Here is a 17,265-nt window from a genome sequence, read left to right as displayed (position 1 = left end):
GCCTAGAGTTATGTGCTGCGGTTCGCGGAAGTAAGCTGATGCAGAAATTACGGACCACCGAATTCGTCGCCGCCCGTGCTACATTTTGGACAGACTCAACTGTGGTACTTCGAAGGTTCGATTTTTCGAACGCTTAGCATAAAATGGGTTAAAAAATGTAGAAATAATGTAAAATTTGGTCCATTGAATTATATTTGTTCGTTTGCATACGTAGTTCAACAGTATTAATGCACACAACCAATCATCAGTTGTGGTATATTCAGTCCAAAACATACGAAAGTGAAAATACTCTGCGAGTCAGACGGAGTTACAGTATTTTTTTTGCACCGCGAAAATCAAATAGCACTTTCGAAAGTTAGTTCAACGTTCAACATTTTTATGTTACCCAATCTACAAAAGACACGGAATGAGGGATTTCTTTCCTCATGGAACACACATTTTGTTTTAAAAAGTATAATCGGTTTGTTTTAAGCTACAACTAATATTACATCCACATTGAATTTAACTGTCCAATCCTTCACAGACAACACTGCATGCATTCGATATAATTCACGAAACTCATTCGGGCAATCTCAATAAATGAAGCGATTGCTATACTTGATAGAATTATCCGTATATGAACTGGGAGGCTCATCGCTGTCTGAGTCATGATTCTTCGGTAATACTGAATCCCTGGTGTCGTTATGGCGTTGAGTTCTTTTGCGACTTTCACTTTGAATTTCTTCTCTGTACGATTGATTATCATTGAGCACTAAACCCTTCAAATGTGGTGGAAGTTCTTCTAGCTGAGGTAACTGACACTCTGATGTAGGTAATGGTGAGGCTAATGGAACATTGTGAGCTGTTTTCAATATATCAGTTGCTTTATCCATAACCTCGTCGTCTATTTCTAAACTACTAGTAGTGAAATTATTATCAAATGGGGAAAACAGCATTTGATAGAATAAGATGTAAGGGGTATTTGGACTAGAAAGTGCGTGTAATTCATCCACAGAACATTTAGTAACATAATTATCATTGAACTTATACCAACTGTCCGGTTCATCTTGTGCATACGTGTAGTAATGACCAGAGTCCATACTAGTTCCTGCATGTACTACCGCTGCGTATAGTGAATACTGCACTACTATTGAATTTCCCAACTCTGTAATCACTGGTAATGATATCACTTCATCGTGTCGCACTTTATTCATCAATTTTGCTCTGGTATGTTTCTGTTGGTCATACCGAAAATGCTTAAGCGTAAGAATTAAATTCTTCGGCGATTTCAGGATCTGGATTGAACGCTCACCATCACAAAGCTGCTTGCATTGGTCACAGTAATATCGATTTTCGCCTATCAACTTTTCCGATGAACAATAAAAATCAAGTAATTTTTGTACAGAGTAGCCTGTTTCATAATTGTTAGGAGCCGGGAAGGATAGCTCAAACGATCGGAATGCGTCATTATTAGTGCTCTTTGAACCACATCTTCCACATTCGTATGTTACATAAAGCTTCCCATCGAAGGTTTTTTGTATTAACGTAGGCGGAAGCAACGATTCGTCGAATGGATGATCATTAGTTTGTTGTAGCTGTTTCGCACCAGAGTAAATTGTTTGGTTTGCTTCGAGGACTGTTGATGTCAGCCGATTATCAATTTTTGTGGGCAGACCAATTACTTCCACAGCTCTGTCGCAGCACTGATGTTTAAGCAAATTTTTCTCTTGCTCGTGTAATTTTTCCAAGAGATAGCCAAGAAATTCTGACGAATCCTGTTGATATCCAGGAGCAAAATCTGGTGGACGGGCAGCTGCAAGCAAGGCTCGTGGTGTCAACTCGGGACGAGTTGAATGTAGCAATAAAGCCAGAAGTTTTTGTATTTGAAAAAACAACGGAGCTTCGATTTTTGACAGCAGGATCTCGCGACAAAATCTGGGAAAATCGAAAAAATGAAATTAGAGATAATGCGATGTATAATTTAATTGAATGCAACAATATTTAAATTCAGAGCTTGAACTTGGGTAGACTGTACAATTCGTAGTTGCTCTCCGTGATAGACCTGAACCAACCAAATAGCACAAAAAACACACAGAATGACGCTTGGGACTAGCAAATCATTCTCATTGTGCAATTTTCGGTGATTCGAGCTTTAAATGATCAATAACGACGCCGGCCACGTCCTTACAGTCACCAGCGGAAGAGAAGGAATGTTAGTATGATATTCGCCGCCCGATGGCCAGAAGGGTCGCTTCTATAGCGTGGTTCTCTAGCGTTTATCAAGGAAGGGATAGTTGTTAGTGGGAATGGCCATACAAATGAAATACAATTTTTTACATTACTCGAGAATTAATCAAGCAAATGGAACGAAATTTGGCATGTGAAAGTTTTAGGGTACATTAAATTATTCTATGGTGGTTAGATACTCCTCCCTCCTCTCCTAAGAAGGGCTGCCATACAAATGAAATACAAATTTCTGCATTACTCGAGAATTAATCAAGCAAATGAAACGAAATTTGGCGTGTGGAAGTTTTAGGGTACAAGAAATTATGGTTATTCTATGGTACAAATGAAAGACAAATTTCTGCATAACTCGAAAACTAATCAAGCTAATGGAGCCAAATTTGACATGGGAAGGTTTTAGGGGTCACGAAAGGTTTCTATGGTGAATAAACAATCCTCCCCTCTCTCTGAGGGTGGGGGGTTGCTATACAAATGAAGCATACATTTCTGGATAATTCAAGAACTAATCAAACAAACGGAACCAAATTTGGCATGTGGAGGTTTCAGGGGGCAGGGAACATTTTTAAGGTGGTTCAATACTCCTCCCACCTTTCTAAGGGGGGGGCTACCATACAAATCAAACACAAATTTCTGCAGAACTCGAGAACTAATCAAGCAAATGGAACCAAATTTTGCAAATGGAGGTTTCAGGGAGCAATAAATGTTTTTATGGTGGTTTGACATTCCTTTCCCTTCTCTAAAGAGAGGGAGGGGGGAGGTGCTGAACAATGCGAGAACTAATTAAACAAACGGAATTAAATTTAGCATATAGAGGTTTTAGGAATCGATAAACGTTTCTATGGTAGTTCGACACTTCTCCCCCTATCTAAAGGGGGTTCCATACAAATAAAACACAAACTTCTGCATAACTCGAGAACTAATCAAGCAAATGGAGCCAATGTTTTCCAATGCCAATGCCAAATTGTTTCTATGATGGTATGACACCCTTTCCTCCTCTGGAAAGAAGAGAGGGGTCCCATAAAAATAATGCACATATTTCAACCAAACATGACAATTGAAAATCTTCGGAAAACTCTGAAGGAAAATGGGAAAGTTCGAAAAAATTAATTCGCATGTGCTCTACAATTATATATTGACAAGCGTTGTTAGTCCATTTGATGTTTGCTGTAATGAAATTGATCTTCGTTCGAAAGTGGAAATGGGGTTTAATGTGATAAAACGCACTCCTATATCGTCTTCTATCTATATAAATAAAAATGGATCGCCGAATGTGTTGGTAAGAGCAAAACAGGAGAAAGGAATTGTCCGATTTAGGGTTGTCTTAATTCTATCATATTTTCTGTATCAAACATTTATTCCAAACCATGAATGGAGGGAATATTGAGCAGGTTTGCGTGTCTGCATCAATTCATGGCAAGCGAATGTTTTTATGTGCAGTGTATATCCCACCTGACCGTAGTAGGGACATTAGCGTTTATGATTCCCATCTAGATTCTTTGCGTGAATTATGCGACATGGCATCAGATGATGATGTAGTGTTAGTTTGTGGTGACTACAACCAGCCACACATCCCGTGGAAAACGCAAAATGACGAGATTATTCAGCTTGATCCATCTCTGACCTCCATCGCTAGCTCGGCTCTGGTCGATGGTTTAAACCTCCTCAATCTTAAGCAGTCGAACTTCATTTCAAATAACCGGGGTCGTATTTTGGATCTTGTTCTCTGTAGTCCGAATGTTGACGCGATTATTCGTGCCTCGGCATCGCCAATGCTGACGGTTGACGCACATCATCCTCCTTTGGTGATTGAGTTACCAGTCTTACCGACTGTAGTTGATCCAGCTGGAAGCTTAAGTGTCGCCGAACTTTCTATCAATTATGCGAAAATTGACTGTATCGCCCTCATTGACTTCTTGAGCAGCATTGATTGGAACAGCACTTTGGCGTTAGATGATGTTGACGAAATGGCGTCTAGATTCTGCAGTATCGTACGTGATTGGATTGTTGAGAACACGCCTAGACGAATACCATCTGTAACGCCAGCCTGGAGTACGCCACTTCTAAAAATATTAAGACGTGCTAAGAATGCATGCCAACGCAAGCTGCGTCAACACTGTACTAATGAATCGAAGCAAAACTTCCATCGTGCCAGCAACACATATCGTCAGTTGAATGCTGGTCTCTATCGGTCATACGTGCTGCGTGTCCAAACTAACCTAAAGCGTAACCCCAAAAGTTTTTGGAATTTCGTCAACTCCAAAAGAAAATCGACCAGCATCCCTTCAACGGTTTTTCTTGGTGAGAGTGAATCGACTACCGTACCTGACGCATGTGAATTGTTTTCTAAACACTTTGTATCTGTTTTCGCCTCCAATGTGGCTACTGCATCTGAAGTTGACGCTGCTGCAGCACACGTTCCTCAGGATTTGATTGATCTGCGCACCTTTGTTGTCAGTCCGCTGATGGTCGAAAAAGCAATAAACAATTTAAAATGTTCCACTTCTCCTGGCCCTGATGGAATTCCGGCGCTAGTGTTTCGCCGTTGTGCGGCTAGTTTTGCAGTACCGCTATCGCGAATATTTACCGCTTCGCTGGAAAACGGTTCCTTTCCAGTGATCTGGAAACACTCATTCATGTTTACAAGAAAGGAGACAACCGCAATGTAACTAACTATCGTGGAATAACTAGCCTATCTGCAGCTTCGAAAATTTTTGAGATGATCGTAAAGGATGCGGTATTCTTCCACGTTAAACATTATATATCGCCAGCACAGCACGGTTTTATGCCCGGGCGCTCTGTGACAACAAACTTGTTGGAATTTACCTCTACGTGCATCAATCAGTTGGAGAACAAGGTTCAGGTTGATGCAGTGTATACTGACATAAAAGCCGCGTTTGATTGCATCGACCATCAGATTCTACTTGGAAAAATGCGTCGCCTGGGTGCTTCAGACCGTTTTGTTTCGTGGTTGTCGTCGTATCTTTCCGGGAGATCACTTCGAGTGAAGCTTGGAAGCCATCTTTCAATACCGTTCACCGCCGCTTCCGGAGTTCCTCAAGGCAGTAACTTGGGACCTCTATTGTTTGCCATTTTTTACAATGACGTCACCACATTTTTGAAACCAGGTTGTGTTCTCATCTACGCAGATGACTTGAAAATTTTTCTCACCGTTAAATGCATTGAGGATTGTCGTCAGTTACAAAGCTTGCTTAACAGCTTCTGGGTGTGGTGTCAATTGAACAAAATGACAGTAAGCATTGCCAAATGTGTTATCATGACATTTCATCGCAAGAAGGAACCAATATCCTTTGACTACTCTCTGGAAAACCATGTGCTGGCCCGTGTCAATCAGGTGAACGACCTCGGTGTGATACTGGATCCGAAGCTTACTTTCAGCATACATCGCTCTACGTTAGCTTCCAAGGCCTACCGTCAACTTGGATTCATCTTGAGGATCTCCCGAGAATTCACGGATCCTTATTGTTTGAAGGCGCTATATTGTTCATTAGTGCGCCCTATTTTGGAAAATGCTTCTGTAGTGTGGATGCCCTATCAACTATCGTGGATCCTACGTATTGAACGAGTACAGAAAATGTTTATTCGTCGTGCTCTCAGCTCCCTGCCACGGCGCTGTCCTCAGAATCTTCCGCCTTATCCTGACAGATGTCTCTTGCTAGGGTTGGATACTCTTGAGCGAAGACGGAAACATCAACAATGTACGCTCGTCGCCAAGATACTCAACGATGAAATTGACTCACCAGTGCTGCTCTCCCGCATCAATATGCGTGCGCCATCCAGAGTTCTTCGCTCAACAAGCCTTTTACAGCCCGCGACACACCGTTCTAGTTTTGGTCATAATGAACCCGTAACGGGAATGATTCGTACTTTCTCGATAGTAGAAGATCTGTTCGAGTTTGGAGAGTCATCTACCAGATTTCGTCAAAGGATTGGACGCATTCATGTTTTTTAATGTTTTGTTTTGTTTTTAATGTTTGTATTTTAAAATTTTGTTTTTTATGTTTATATTCATTAAGACATTTGTCAGATGAACAAAGAAATAAATAAGAATAATAATAATAATGTAACGGAGAAATATGTTATTTGCAAGTGGGTGAAAAATCTTGCAAGAGAATTGTGTCTGAAAATAATCTGTTATTATAATGTCGAATTTTGGTAGAAGTACTGAAATTTTATAGTAAAAAATAATTTTAAAGGGTAGATTAGAAGATCAATCAATGAACATTTCTGCGATTGGACCCATGAACGTGCGCTTAGTAGGAAAATGTGGATGTGATAACAAAAAATAAATTTTTTGGCGGGACGAAATTCACATATATCTTGAAAACAACAAAAACTTTTCTCTTTCATGGTTCATTATTTATTTATTTTTTTGAAAATCTATTTGCATGTGATCTTGAAACGCGAGAAGCACTTAAATTTCGAATCTCGTATTATGTTTCAGCATCTTCAGCGCAGAAAAAAAATCAATTATGTTAACACACGCGACGAAAGAAAAAAAAATTGTTGTAACATGCAAACAGCGAATTCGAACCAATGTTCAACGGTGCGATTGAAAATCAAAACACTTTTTCAATTTTCACACTTTCACGTATATTTGCGATTATAATTTTAAAACTTCGCATAAGAATAACAAACGAGAATGGAACGAAATATGTTCGTTCGAATCGCACGCAAACAGGTAAACTAAAACGAAACCATGCGCGGAGCTGCAAAAAATGCGTTTACATACGATGACTGCTCGATTGAAACTCGCCTGCAACAATATTTAAATTCAGAGTGTAAAAAAACAGTAGGGCCACAGCAATTCTTTTTTGCGAATTGATTTGATGGACCCTATCATAGAAATCGAGGCGATAAGAATTTTGCACGTTAGCCCTGTTTTACTATTATAGATACCGAGCAATTCGATAGCATCAAGCGAGCGATAGCTATCGGGATTAAGAATTTCTCGAGTTGTTTGGTTTGCTTGTCGCATACCTTCAGAGCAGTGGCGTAGCGTGACCGGGTGACACCCGAGGCGGTTACTAGGCTGTCACCCCTCTGTAATACTTAGTTTTCGTTTTCGAATTGAAAATCAAACAGTTACAAAATAAGAAAATAAATAAAATATAGGTTATCTGTGGATGTCGAAATGTGACCCAAATAAATATCTTTGGGAGCTGAGATCTAATAAGTTAATGATAAAATTAATAAATAAATTAGGTGTATCGGTAAGATTCTTCGGTTGTACAACAGAGGGCGTAACTGGTAAACAACATAGTTTTTTCCACTTAGAATATGTCGAATTTCGTACCAACGAGCAGGGTTACCATCTCTACAGAATAATCTGAATTTATACAGATTTTTCAGTCTTTTTGAAACCAAGAATCTGTAGATACATATTACAGTTTTTTGGGTTTCCATACACATTTACAGATTTTTCAAAATAACGAACCAATATTAGTTATGGCTTGATCTAGGATTGGGCGATCTTCATCAAAAGATCGATCTTGTCGGATCGATTTTCCAAACAGCGTAGGGATCGATCCACTGATTAAATCGCTACCAAAGAATCGATCTTTGCCGAATCGATGTTTGAAAAATCAAAAGCTTTTTTTCTAATTTATCTGCTTATTCTACAGGAGCCAATTGTAACATACGTCTGTTGTCGAAGCCGATTTTTGATGTTGACGCCAGTTCTAAAAAACAACCTTTCGCCTAAAATTGATGTCAACTTCTAGTTCAGTGATGAGCCTATGAGCCACTGGTTACAGTACACCCCTCAGTAGCTACCGCTACTTCTGTCTCTGTCAGCATTTGTACGGAAGTAAATCGTAAAAGCGATCCAAATGTTGTTATTATCATTAAAAAAATGTTAGCTGGTCTTTGGACCGATTCACGATTTTCTCGAGTACACAAGATCGATCCAAAAAATCGGAAATCGGAATGGAGAAGATCGATCTTCTAAAAAAATCGATCCGAGATCGCCCAATCCTAGCTTGATCACAATAATATTTTTCTCAACTCACCAATTTTATTCCTATAGCATTAGATTCAGGAGAGGAATTTTGGCATTCATGTGTACCGTGTAATACTGCATTCTCATGTTCAATCTAAGGCGAAAAGTTGGCAAAGTCTGCGTCATCGGCTAGCTTTACAATAGATAAATATCACTGTTTATCTTTTTCCTACTAAAGCACAGTAAATGCGAATTTTTACGTGGATACCATCAACATCAACATGGTGGCTGAGAGCAGACAAATGGCCGCAAAGAGTTAATACAGATTTTCTGAGATAAAACACAGATAAAAAGATTTTTTGAGACCAAAAAGACAGATTTTATTACGGCAACCCTGAAGAAAAAAGCTGCGGAAAGTCATCGCATTTTGGTGGAAGTTTATGGTCACAATGCTCCAACTGAGCGAACGTGTCAGACGTGGTTTGCACGGTTTAAAAGTGGTAATTTTGACTTGGAAGACGAAGAACGTACCGGACCGCAAACAAAGTTTGAAGATGAAGAATTGGAGGCTTTACTCGACCAAGATCCGTCACAAACGCAACAAGAACTTGCAGATATACTTGGAGTAGTTCAGCAAACCATATCCGATCGTTCAAAAGCAATGGGAACGATCCGAAAGATAGGACATTGGGTGCCGAATGAATTGAAGCCACGTATCAAAGAAAGGGTTTTTTTGCATCGTATCGTTACTGGCGATGAAAAGTGGGTCCATTACGACAATTTTTAACAAATTTTGCAAAAAATTACGACGTTACAATTTTTGACAAATTTGTAACCATTTTTGTAGGATTATGCTTTATTTTCGAAAAAAAACAAAGAAACTTACCGGTACTCCTAATATTTAAAGAAATTTGGCTATAGGAGTCGATAGTATCACTTCATTCTGAGTCTCTTGCCGCCGGAGTCGAGATCGCCCCCGGGTGCACGCTTTTAGGGGTGCAGAATGAACAAAATTTATATGATGAAATTGGCTAAATATGATTTCTGACGGGGGGTGGGGGTGCAAACCGACTCTTCCGTCCGGGTACGACGCAGACTCTTTCCTGGGTGCAAATGTTTTTACTTTTCTGACGGAAGAGGGGTGCAAATCAACGTGCAGAAACTTCATTCGACGCCACTGGGTACAGACTACGCAGAAGTATTAAATGATAAACTTCTGTTAGGAGGAGGTCACACACAGTAGATTCTTAGATTCTTAGTAGATTAGCTAGATTAGCTGCCAAGGGGGTCTCCCATACAAATGAAACACAAATTTCTGCATAACTCGAGAACTATCAAGCAAATGAAACCTAATTTGGCATGTGGAGGTTTTAGGATGCAATAAATGTTTCTATGGGGGTTCGACACTCCTCTCGGCCCTCGGCGTACTTCAAGAGAAAATGGATTTCTGTTCAAAAAAACTACAACCTGACGTTGTACAGAATCTTATGGACGGGGTAAAGCGGAAGGTGCGAGCATACGGGCTTGGGCTCGAAGTATGAATAAAAAGAAAAAGAAAAAGAAAATGAAAATTTTTATTTTACTGTCTAAAATTTTCAAAAGGATCGGTCTACTGGGCGAATTTCTACAGCGTTTTTTCCGTGATGCAATTTGATGTGACACACCCTTTAGTAAGCGCTTCTGTAGGTACTCCTTAAGGTAAACCTGCCCGTTTACCGTGCCGGCCATCACGAAATGGATGAATGGATATTTCGTTTTCCCCTTCCCTTTTTCACAGCAGCGAACGAAAAACGGACAGAGTTGGCCAGCCGATACATCAACCGCAGACCAATCGAGATTGATATGAAATTTCATAAAAGCTATCGCTATTTACATAATTTGTTTTGATTTAAATAGTATGCTTTCAAATCACCCCTCTATGGGTGACACCCGGGGCGGACCGCTCCTCCGCCCTTCCCTCCACTACGCCACTGCTTCAGAGAATTATTTTGTTTTTTTGCGTTCATGATATTTGCCTTTGAGAAACATTTCAGAAACGCCTAAATATATGCAATCGCATCACATGAGATTCGAGCTCGGTGCGAGATTATCTCGATTTACAAAATACGAGATTTTGCTCGGTGTGATAGTGGTAGTGATTGTATCGAATCCTTGATTCGATTTATATTGGGTTGGGGAAAAAGAAATGTCGTATATTGTCAATATATGGCAACACTTAAACATATCTTGTGTTGTACTTATCGCATCGGGTCATATAATACGACTATTTAAAGACGACAATCTGTACTACATGTGTCGCTTTGACAGTGTTGTGATTGTTCTTTTCAGTCTCAAGTTATAGCGCGTCACCAAGCAAGAAATTTGTCATATTTTACGTTTTTACTACCTGCGAGGTAAAACTGCAACGAAGGCGACCGAAAAAATTCGTGTAGTTTATGGACCCGATACTGTAACGATTCGCACAGCACAGCGTTGGTTTGATCGATTTCGTTCTGATGGAGTGGCTGTCGAAGATACACCCCGTACTGGTGGGCCAATCGTCGTGGAAACTGATAAAATCGTTGAAATCATACAAGTAGACCGGCATGTGAGCACTCGCTCGATTGGTCAGGAACTGGGTATATACCATAAAACCGTTTGGAACCATTTGCAGAAGATTGGATTCCAAAAAAGCTGGATGTATGGGTGCCACACGAGTTGACGCATCATTTAGACCGAATCAACGCCTGCGATGCACTGCTGAAACGGAATGAACTCGACCCATTTTTGAAGAAGATGGTGACTGGTGATGAAAAGTGGATCACGTACGACAACCTAGAGCGAAAAAAGTCATTATCGAAGCGCGGTGGGATTGGAAGGGAATCATCCACTATGAGCTGCTCAACTATGGCCAGACCCTCAGCTCGGTTCTCTACTGTGAGCAGCTTGACCGTTTTTTTTTCCAAAATATATATTTTTATCAAGGCTCATATGGCGTTAGCCTGACGGGGCCGGAGTTCAATACTTTGACAGTTTTTCTTATTATCTATGTTAGTAATATGTAACCGATTACTCGCGGTCGGCTCGAGGTTAGTATTACAAGTGTTCTCGTAATTGGGATGTTGCTGTCTCCAATGCTCTGTACGTGTGCCCGACACGGGATACTTCCTATTGGGATGCAGCTGACCATTAATCAGCAACGCCCCCCCTAGTATGTACCCCATATCTAGCGTGGTGCGTCTTGGCTCTTGTTGAATCATCAGTGGACTGCACAACCTTTGGCCCGTGTATCTGTAAAGAGTGTGTGTATGTATTGCCGCGACTAAGTAAAAGTTTATAGATCGGATAGGAGGGATATGTAACAGGGACACAGTAGTAGGAAACATCATTAAACGTTGACATCGGCGTTTCGGAGGAACAGGTATAGATGAAGCAGAAGATCAGGATCACGGCTACCTAAGATATCCCGGACGGTGATATCCGATTGTCTGCCTTGTGCTCTCAGTGCTCTAGAGAGCTGAGAGCGAGCAGCATGGAACCGGATACACGACCAGACAACATGCTCGATGTCGTGGTAGCCATCGCCACAATCACAAAGATTGTTTGCTGCGAGCCCAATGCGATAGAGATGCGCGTTTAGGTTGTAGTGATTGGACATGAGCCGAGATATCACGCGAATGAAATCACGACCTACATTCAATCCCTTAAACCAAGCACTCGTCGAAACCTTAGGGATAATCGTGTGTAACCAACGACCGAACTCATCTTCACTCCACATGCGCTGCCAACTAACGAGTGTGTCCTGACGAGGAATGTGAAAAAATTCATTATAGGCAATTTGCCTTTCAAAAAGTGTGCCTTCTGAAGCGCCCACCTTAGCTAGCGAGTCCGCTTTCTCATTCCCCGGAATCGAGCAATGAGAGGGAACCCATGCTAAGGTAATCTTGAATAATTTTTCGACCAAAACACTCAATAGATGTCTTATTCTTGTTAGGAAATAAGATGAGCGTTTATCAACTTTCATTGAGCGGATTGCCTCTATTGAGCTGAGACTGTCTGAAAAAATAAAATAATGGTCGATTGGCAGTGTTTCAATGATCCCTAGAGCATAGTATATCGCACCCATTTCTGCGACATACACGGAACAAGGATCTTTGAGTTTGAAAGAGGCACTGGAATTTTCATTGAAGATGCCGAAGCCAGTGGACCCGTTTATGTATGAACCGTCAGTAAAGAACATTTTGTCAGATCCAACTTTCCCATATTTTTCCGAAAATATCGACGGAATAACATTGGAGCGTAGGTGATCTGGTATTCCATGGATTTTTTGTCGCATGGACAGATCAAAAATGACAGAGGAATTGCAAAAGTATGGGAAGCAAACTTGGTTGGAGATGCCTGGTGAAGGGTGCACGTCGAGGGTAAGGTACTCATGGTATAAAGACATAAAACTTGACTGAGGAGTCAGTTGTAGTAGATTTTCGAAGTTATAAATCACCAATGGATTCATGATCTTGCAAAGGATGAGAAATCTGTAGGATAATTCTGTGAACCGAAGAGTAAGCGGGGGTACTCCTGCCAAAACTTCGAGACTCATCGTATGTGTCGAATGCAAACACCCCATGGCTATACGCAAGCAACGATATTGTATCCTCTCCAGCTTGAGAATATGAATCCTGGCAGCTGATCGGAAGCAAAAACTGCCATATTCTAACACTGACAATATCGTTGTTTTGTACAACTGAATGAGGTCTCCTGGATGGGCACCCCACCATGTTCCGGTTATTGTTTGGAGAAAATTGATTCTTTGCTGGCATTTCTGTTTCAAATACGCAACGTGTCTCCCCCAGGTACATTTAGAATCAAAATATACACCCAGGTATTTGAAAAACATAGAGTGTTGGATCGTTTTGCCGGATAGGTAAAGCTGGAATTGGGCGGGTTCATGCTTCCTAGAAAAAACGACCATTTTAGTTTTCTCTGTAGAGAATTCGATACCCAGCTTGAGAGCCCACGTGAACAGATTGTTCATGGTATCTTGCAACGACTTTTGCAGAGCGACGGGATTAGTACCCGTGTTGGAAATAACTCCATCGTCTGCAAATTGTCTCAGCGTGCAGTCTCTAGTTAGACAATCATCCATATCATTGACGTAAAAACTGTACAAGAGTGGGCTTAGGCAGGAGCCTTGCGGTAGGCCCATAAAACTGTAACGAGAAGATTTTGAGTTGCCATGAGAGAAATTCATGTGCTTTTCTGACAGTAAATTGTACAGGAAATTATTCAGAATTGGTGAACGTCCACGATTATGAAGCTTCTCTGAGAGAATTTCCATGTAAACTGAATCAAATGCCCCTTTGATATCGAGAAAAACGGAAGCCATTTGTTCTTTGCGAGCAAATGCGATTTGGATTTCAGAAGATAGCAGCGCGAGACAATCATTCGTCCCTTTACCTCGGCGGAAGCCAAACTGCGTATTTGACAGCAAATTGTTCGTTTCGACCCACTTGTCCAAACGAAGTAGAATCATTTTCTCTAACAATTTGCGAATACAGGATAACATTGCAATCGGCCTATACGAGTTGTGATAGCAAGCCGGCTTGTTGGGTTTTCGTATGGCTATCACTCTCACTTGTCTCCAGTCATACGGGACAATATTCAGCTCCAGAAACTTGTTGAACAAGTTCAGCAAACGCTGTTTTGCCAAGTCGGGAAGATTCTTCAACAAGTTGAATTTAATCTTGTCCGACCCCGGAGCTGAATTGTTACATGAGAGGAGGGCAATTGAGAATTCTATGATCGAAAAATTCTCATAATCGCATTGGAGCGGAATATCGCGTACGACGCTTTGTGCAGGAACAGAATCGGGACAGACCTTCCTTGCAAATTTGAAAATCCAACGGTCAGAGTATTCCTCACTTTCGTTTGTATGGTTCCAGCCACGCATTCTCCTAGCCGTATTCCAAAGAGTACTCATAGCGGTCTCCCTTGACAAACCATTGACGAATTTCCGCCAATATCCACGCTTTTTTGCTTTAATCAGACCTTTTAGTTTGGCTTCTAGAGCTTGGTAATTTCGAAACCATTCCACTAATCCAGTTTTCCTGAATTTTTTGAAAGCGGATGATTTTTCAAGGTAGACCTTTGAACACTCCCTGTCCCACCAAAGTGATGGAGGACGACGTCGGAAAGTGGTAGCCGGTACACGTTTCTTTTGAGCTTGAAGTGCGCTATCGTAAATCAAACTTGATATAAAGTTATACTCTTCAAGGGGAGGAAGTTCATGCATCGAAATGATTGCTTCAGATATTAATTCTGCAAATTTTCTCCAGGTCATACGCAATATCGACTGACTCACTAGATTTTGATTCATTGGCGATCGATAAATTTATTGGTAGGTGATCACTACCGTGGGGATCTTGGATTACCTTCCATGTGAAATCCAGGGATAATGAAGAAGAGCAGAGAGATATGTCTAGCATGCTTGCCCGTGCAGGAGGGTTGGCTATCCTAGTTGCTTCCCCAGTATTTAAAACTGTCATGTTGAAGTTGTCGCACAGATCATAAATCAACGTGGCACGGTTGTCATCGTAGAGTGACCCCCATGCTGTTCCATGGGAGTTGAAGTCACCTAAGATTAACCGCGGCTCCGGCAATGCCTCGATAATATCAAAGAACTGATGGCGGCCTACCGTAGTCCTGGGAGGAATATATATCGAAGCAATGCAGAGTTCTTTGCCATTGATTTGTATCTGGCAAGCGACAACTTCAATGCCTGTAATCGATGGGATAGTGACTCTATAGAAGGAGTGACGTTTTTTGATCCCCAATAGTACGCCACCAAACGAGTCGTTACGATCTAGGCGAATAATGTTGAAATTGTGAAAATTCAGCTCGTCGGCTGAACAAAGCCATGTTTCACAGAGAGAAAATACATCACAGTTAGAACTGTGAACTAAAAATTTAAATTGGTCTAGTTTAGGGATGATGCTTCTGCAATTCCACTGTATGACAGTGGTCAAATCCTTGACCTCTTGCGCTGAATTAGGCATCGAAATGAACGCTGCTAAAAAGCCACATTTTTCTTTCAAAAATGTTCTCATAACCGGAAGCAAACATAATACTATGCTTTTAAGAGGATCATTTATATTTAAAGCATTTAAAATGTTATCCACAAGGTCTGAAAGCGCAAGCAGGCCAGGTAGTGGCTGTTGCTTCGACCGCGAAAATGGAACAGACGTGTTCGTTGTTGTTCCGGGAAGTGCTGAGGACCCCTGCTTGGTAGCATGACCACGTAAACCGGGAGGTACTTGCTTCGGCCTATTCTCAGCACGTTCAGTTCGAGGCTTCATTCCAACTTGGGAAGTTTCGGTATTCTGATGGAAAAGAAGTAATTTTTCTTTTCCTGATGGCACCCTGCGATGTACCGGAACATCCGGCATTGGGAGCGTCAGCAACAGGCTCGTCGTTCTGCAGAATGGAGTAGGGATTGTCCTGTGTCGTTGGCACGGAACTCTTAGGCATTTCTGCAAAAGTCCGCTTGGAACGTTCCTTTAAGGAACGCTTGAGTTTTTCCCCTCGTTGTTTGTACACCGGGCATTGAATAAGATCATGAGGAGTCCCGCCGCAATGAAGACATTTGTGCTCTTTCGCGCAAGGATTCTCATCATGGCTCTCTCCACAATCTGCGCAACGTTATTTATTGCAACAATAGGCGGCCGTGTGACCGAGTTGCATATATTTGTTGCATTTCATTACCCGGGGTACAAACAATCGAACAGGTAAACGAAGTGCCCTTATTGCAACGTAATTTGGAAGGGCGAAACCCTCAAAAGTCACACGAAAAGAGTTTGTCCGATTGAGGATTCTTTTGTCATTTTTATGGGACACAGATTTCAGTCGATCGCATGCAAGAATCTTCACAGTTTTTAGTGTGGAGTTCTTGAAGCGACCGACACCATCGATTATCTCTTTTCGGGTCAAACCCTTTTCGGTTATTACGCCGTCTATTTCGACGTTGCAACAGGGTACGTATACACGATACTCAATCGCAAAGAGGTCGCAGCGCGTTATTTTGTTCGCTTGGGTCCTGCTTGAGACGACAACTCGTAGTTTGTCTGGCCCCATCCGTGTAATTTTGGTAACGTCAGAAAAATGTTGAGTTAGTTCCTTCGAGATGCGAATGACATTGAGAGGTTTGGATTTTCGTCTAAAGTACACAATGAATGGGCCTTTGGAGCCTTCAGGGTATTCTTTAGGACGAAAATCCTGTTTCTCGTCGATTTCCTCATCTTCGGAACTATCAACTTCGTAAACAGAATTTTCTACCTCAATTTCTGCTTCATCCTCCTGCTCTTCAGGTGGAGGTTCGGTATCAGAAATATTCAATTGCGGTATCAGAAATATTCAATATTAGAAAAATCGGCCAACTGTTCGATATGAACAGAATATAATAATTATCAAAATGAATAAGTAAAAAAAAATATTATAAGGTTATGCTGCGGATAATATTTATATTAATTTATTTTATTTATATAAAATTCTAAAATGAAAAAAAGTTCCAATAAAATTTCAACGGTAATGTAACCAAGAAAAAATAGACACCCCTAATGCCAACGTATGCCGATTTGGTAAACACACAGATGAAAAATGGTGTAAATCGAGCACAGATGGTAGAAGGAATGATAGGAGGACAAAAGAAAAATAAACTTATACTTGCCGCTGCTGTGTGGCGTGTGTGATGAATCTGTCTGAATTGTATCCTCTGCGTCTCGGTTGCGCACCACTTTGAGCTTCGCTCTACTCGCAAGCGCAACCGATGAAAAAAAACACAGTCTGATTCGATATGGAAAAAAAACACCTTTGTTGGATCGTTTCGAAAACCTGTCCGATCTACTTGCGAGTTATCGAACGAATGAATGCTTGACCGTTTGAAGGGGGGGTTTATAAAGGGGGATAATAAAGTTGCCTTCTAAATGGCAACAAGTTTGCGAACAAAACGGCGCGTATTTGACTTAAATTGGATAATTTTAAGTATGTTAAATAAAGCGTCAAATTTCAATCAGAAATAAGACATTTCTAACACAAACACAAAATTCACTATT

The 17,265-nt window shown here is 41.0% G+C and overlaps 1 protein-coding gene across 6 annotated transcripts in view; it reads right to left on the bottom strand.

Moving 5' to 3' along the window:
* Positions 1-314: 314 nt before the first annotated feature.
* LOC129776805 (ubiquitin carboxyl-terminal hydrolase 38) overlaps positions 315-17,265 on the bottom strand; it is a 32,870-nt gene continuing 15,919 nt past the window's right edge. For 5 of the 6 annotated variants that reach the window (XM_055782666.1, XM_055782667.1, XM_055782668.1 and 2 more), the window contains one exon: positions 315-1,914. In XM_055782666.1, coding sequence (XP_055638641.1) covers positions 573-1,914 — 1,342 coding nt within the window. In that variant the 3' untranslated portion in view covers positions 315-572. The remainder of the gene's footprint in view (positions 1,915-17,265) is intronic. The other variant, XM_055782662.1, reaches the window with a different exon arrangement.

Source organism: Toxorhynchites rutilus, chromosome 3, assembly GCF_029784135.1.
Source record: "Toxorhynchites rutilus septentrionalis strain SRP chromosome 3, ASM2978413v1, whole genome shotgun sequence".
Taxonomy (NCBI): domain Eukaryota; kingdom Metazoa; phylum Arthropoda; class Insecta; order Diptera; family Culicidae; genus Toxorhynchites; species Toxorhynchites rutilus.
This window is presented reverse-complemented; position numbering and strand designations above follow the sequence as displayed.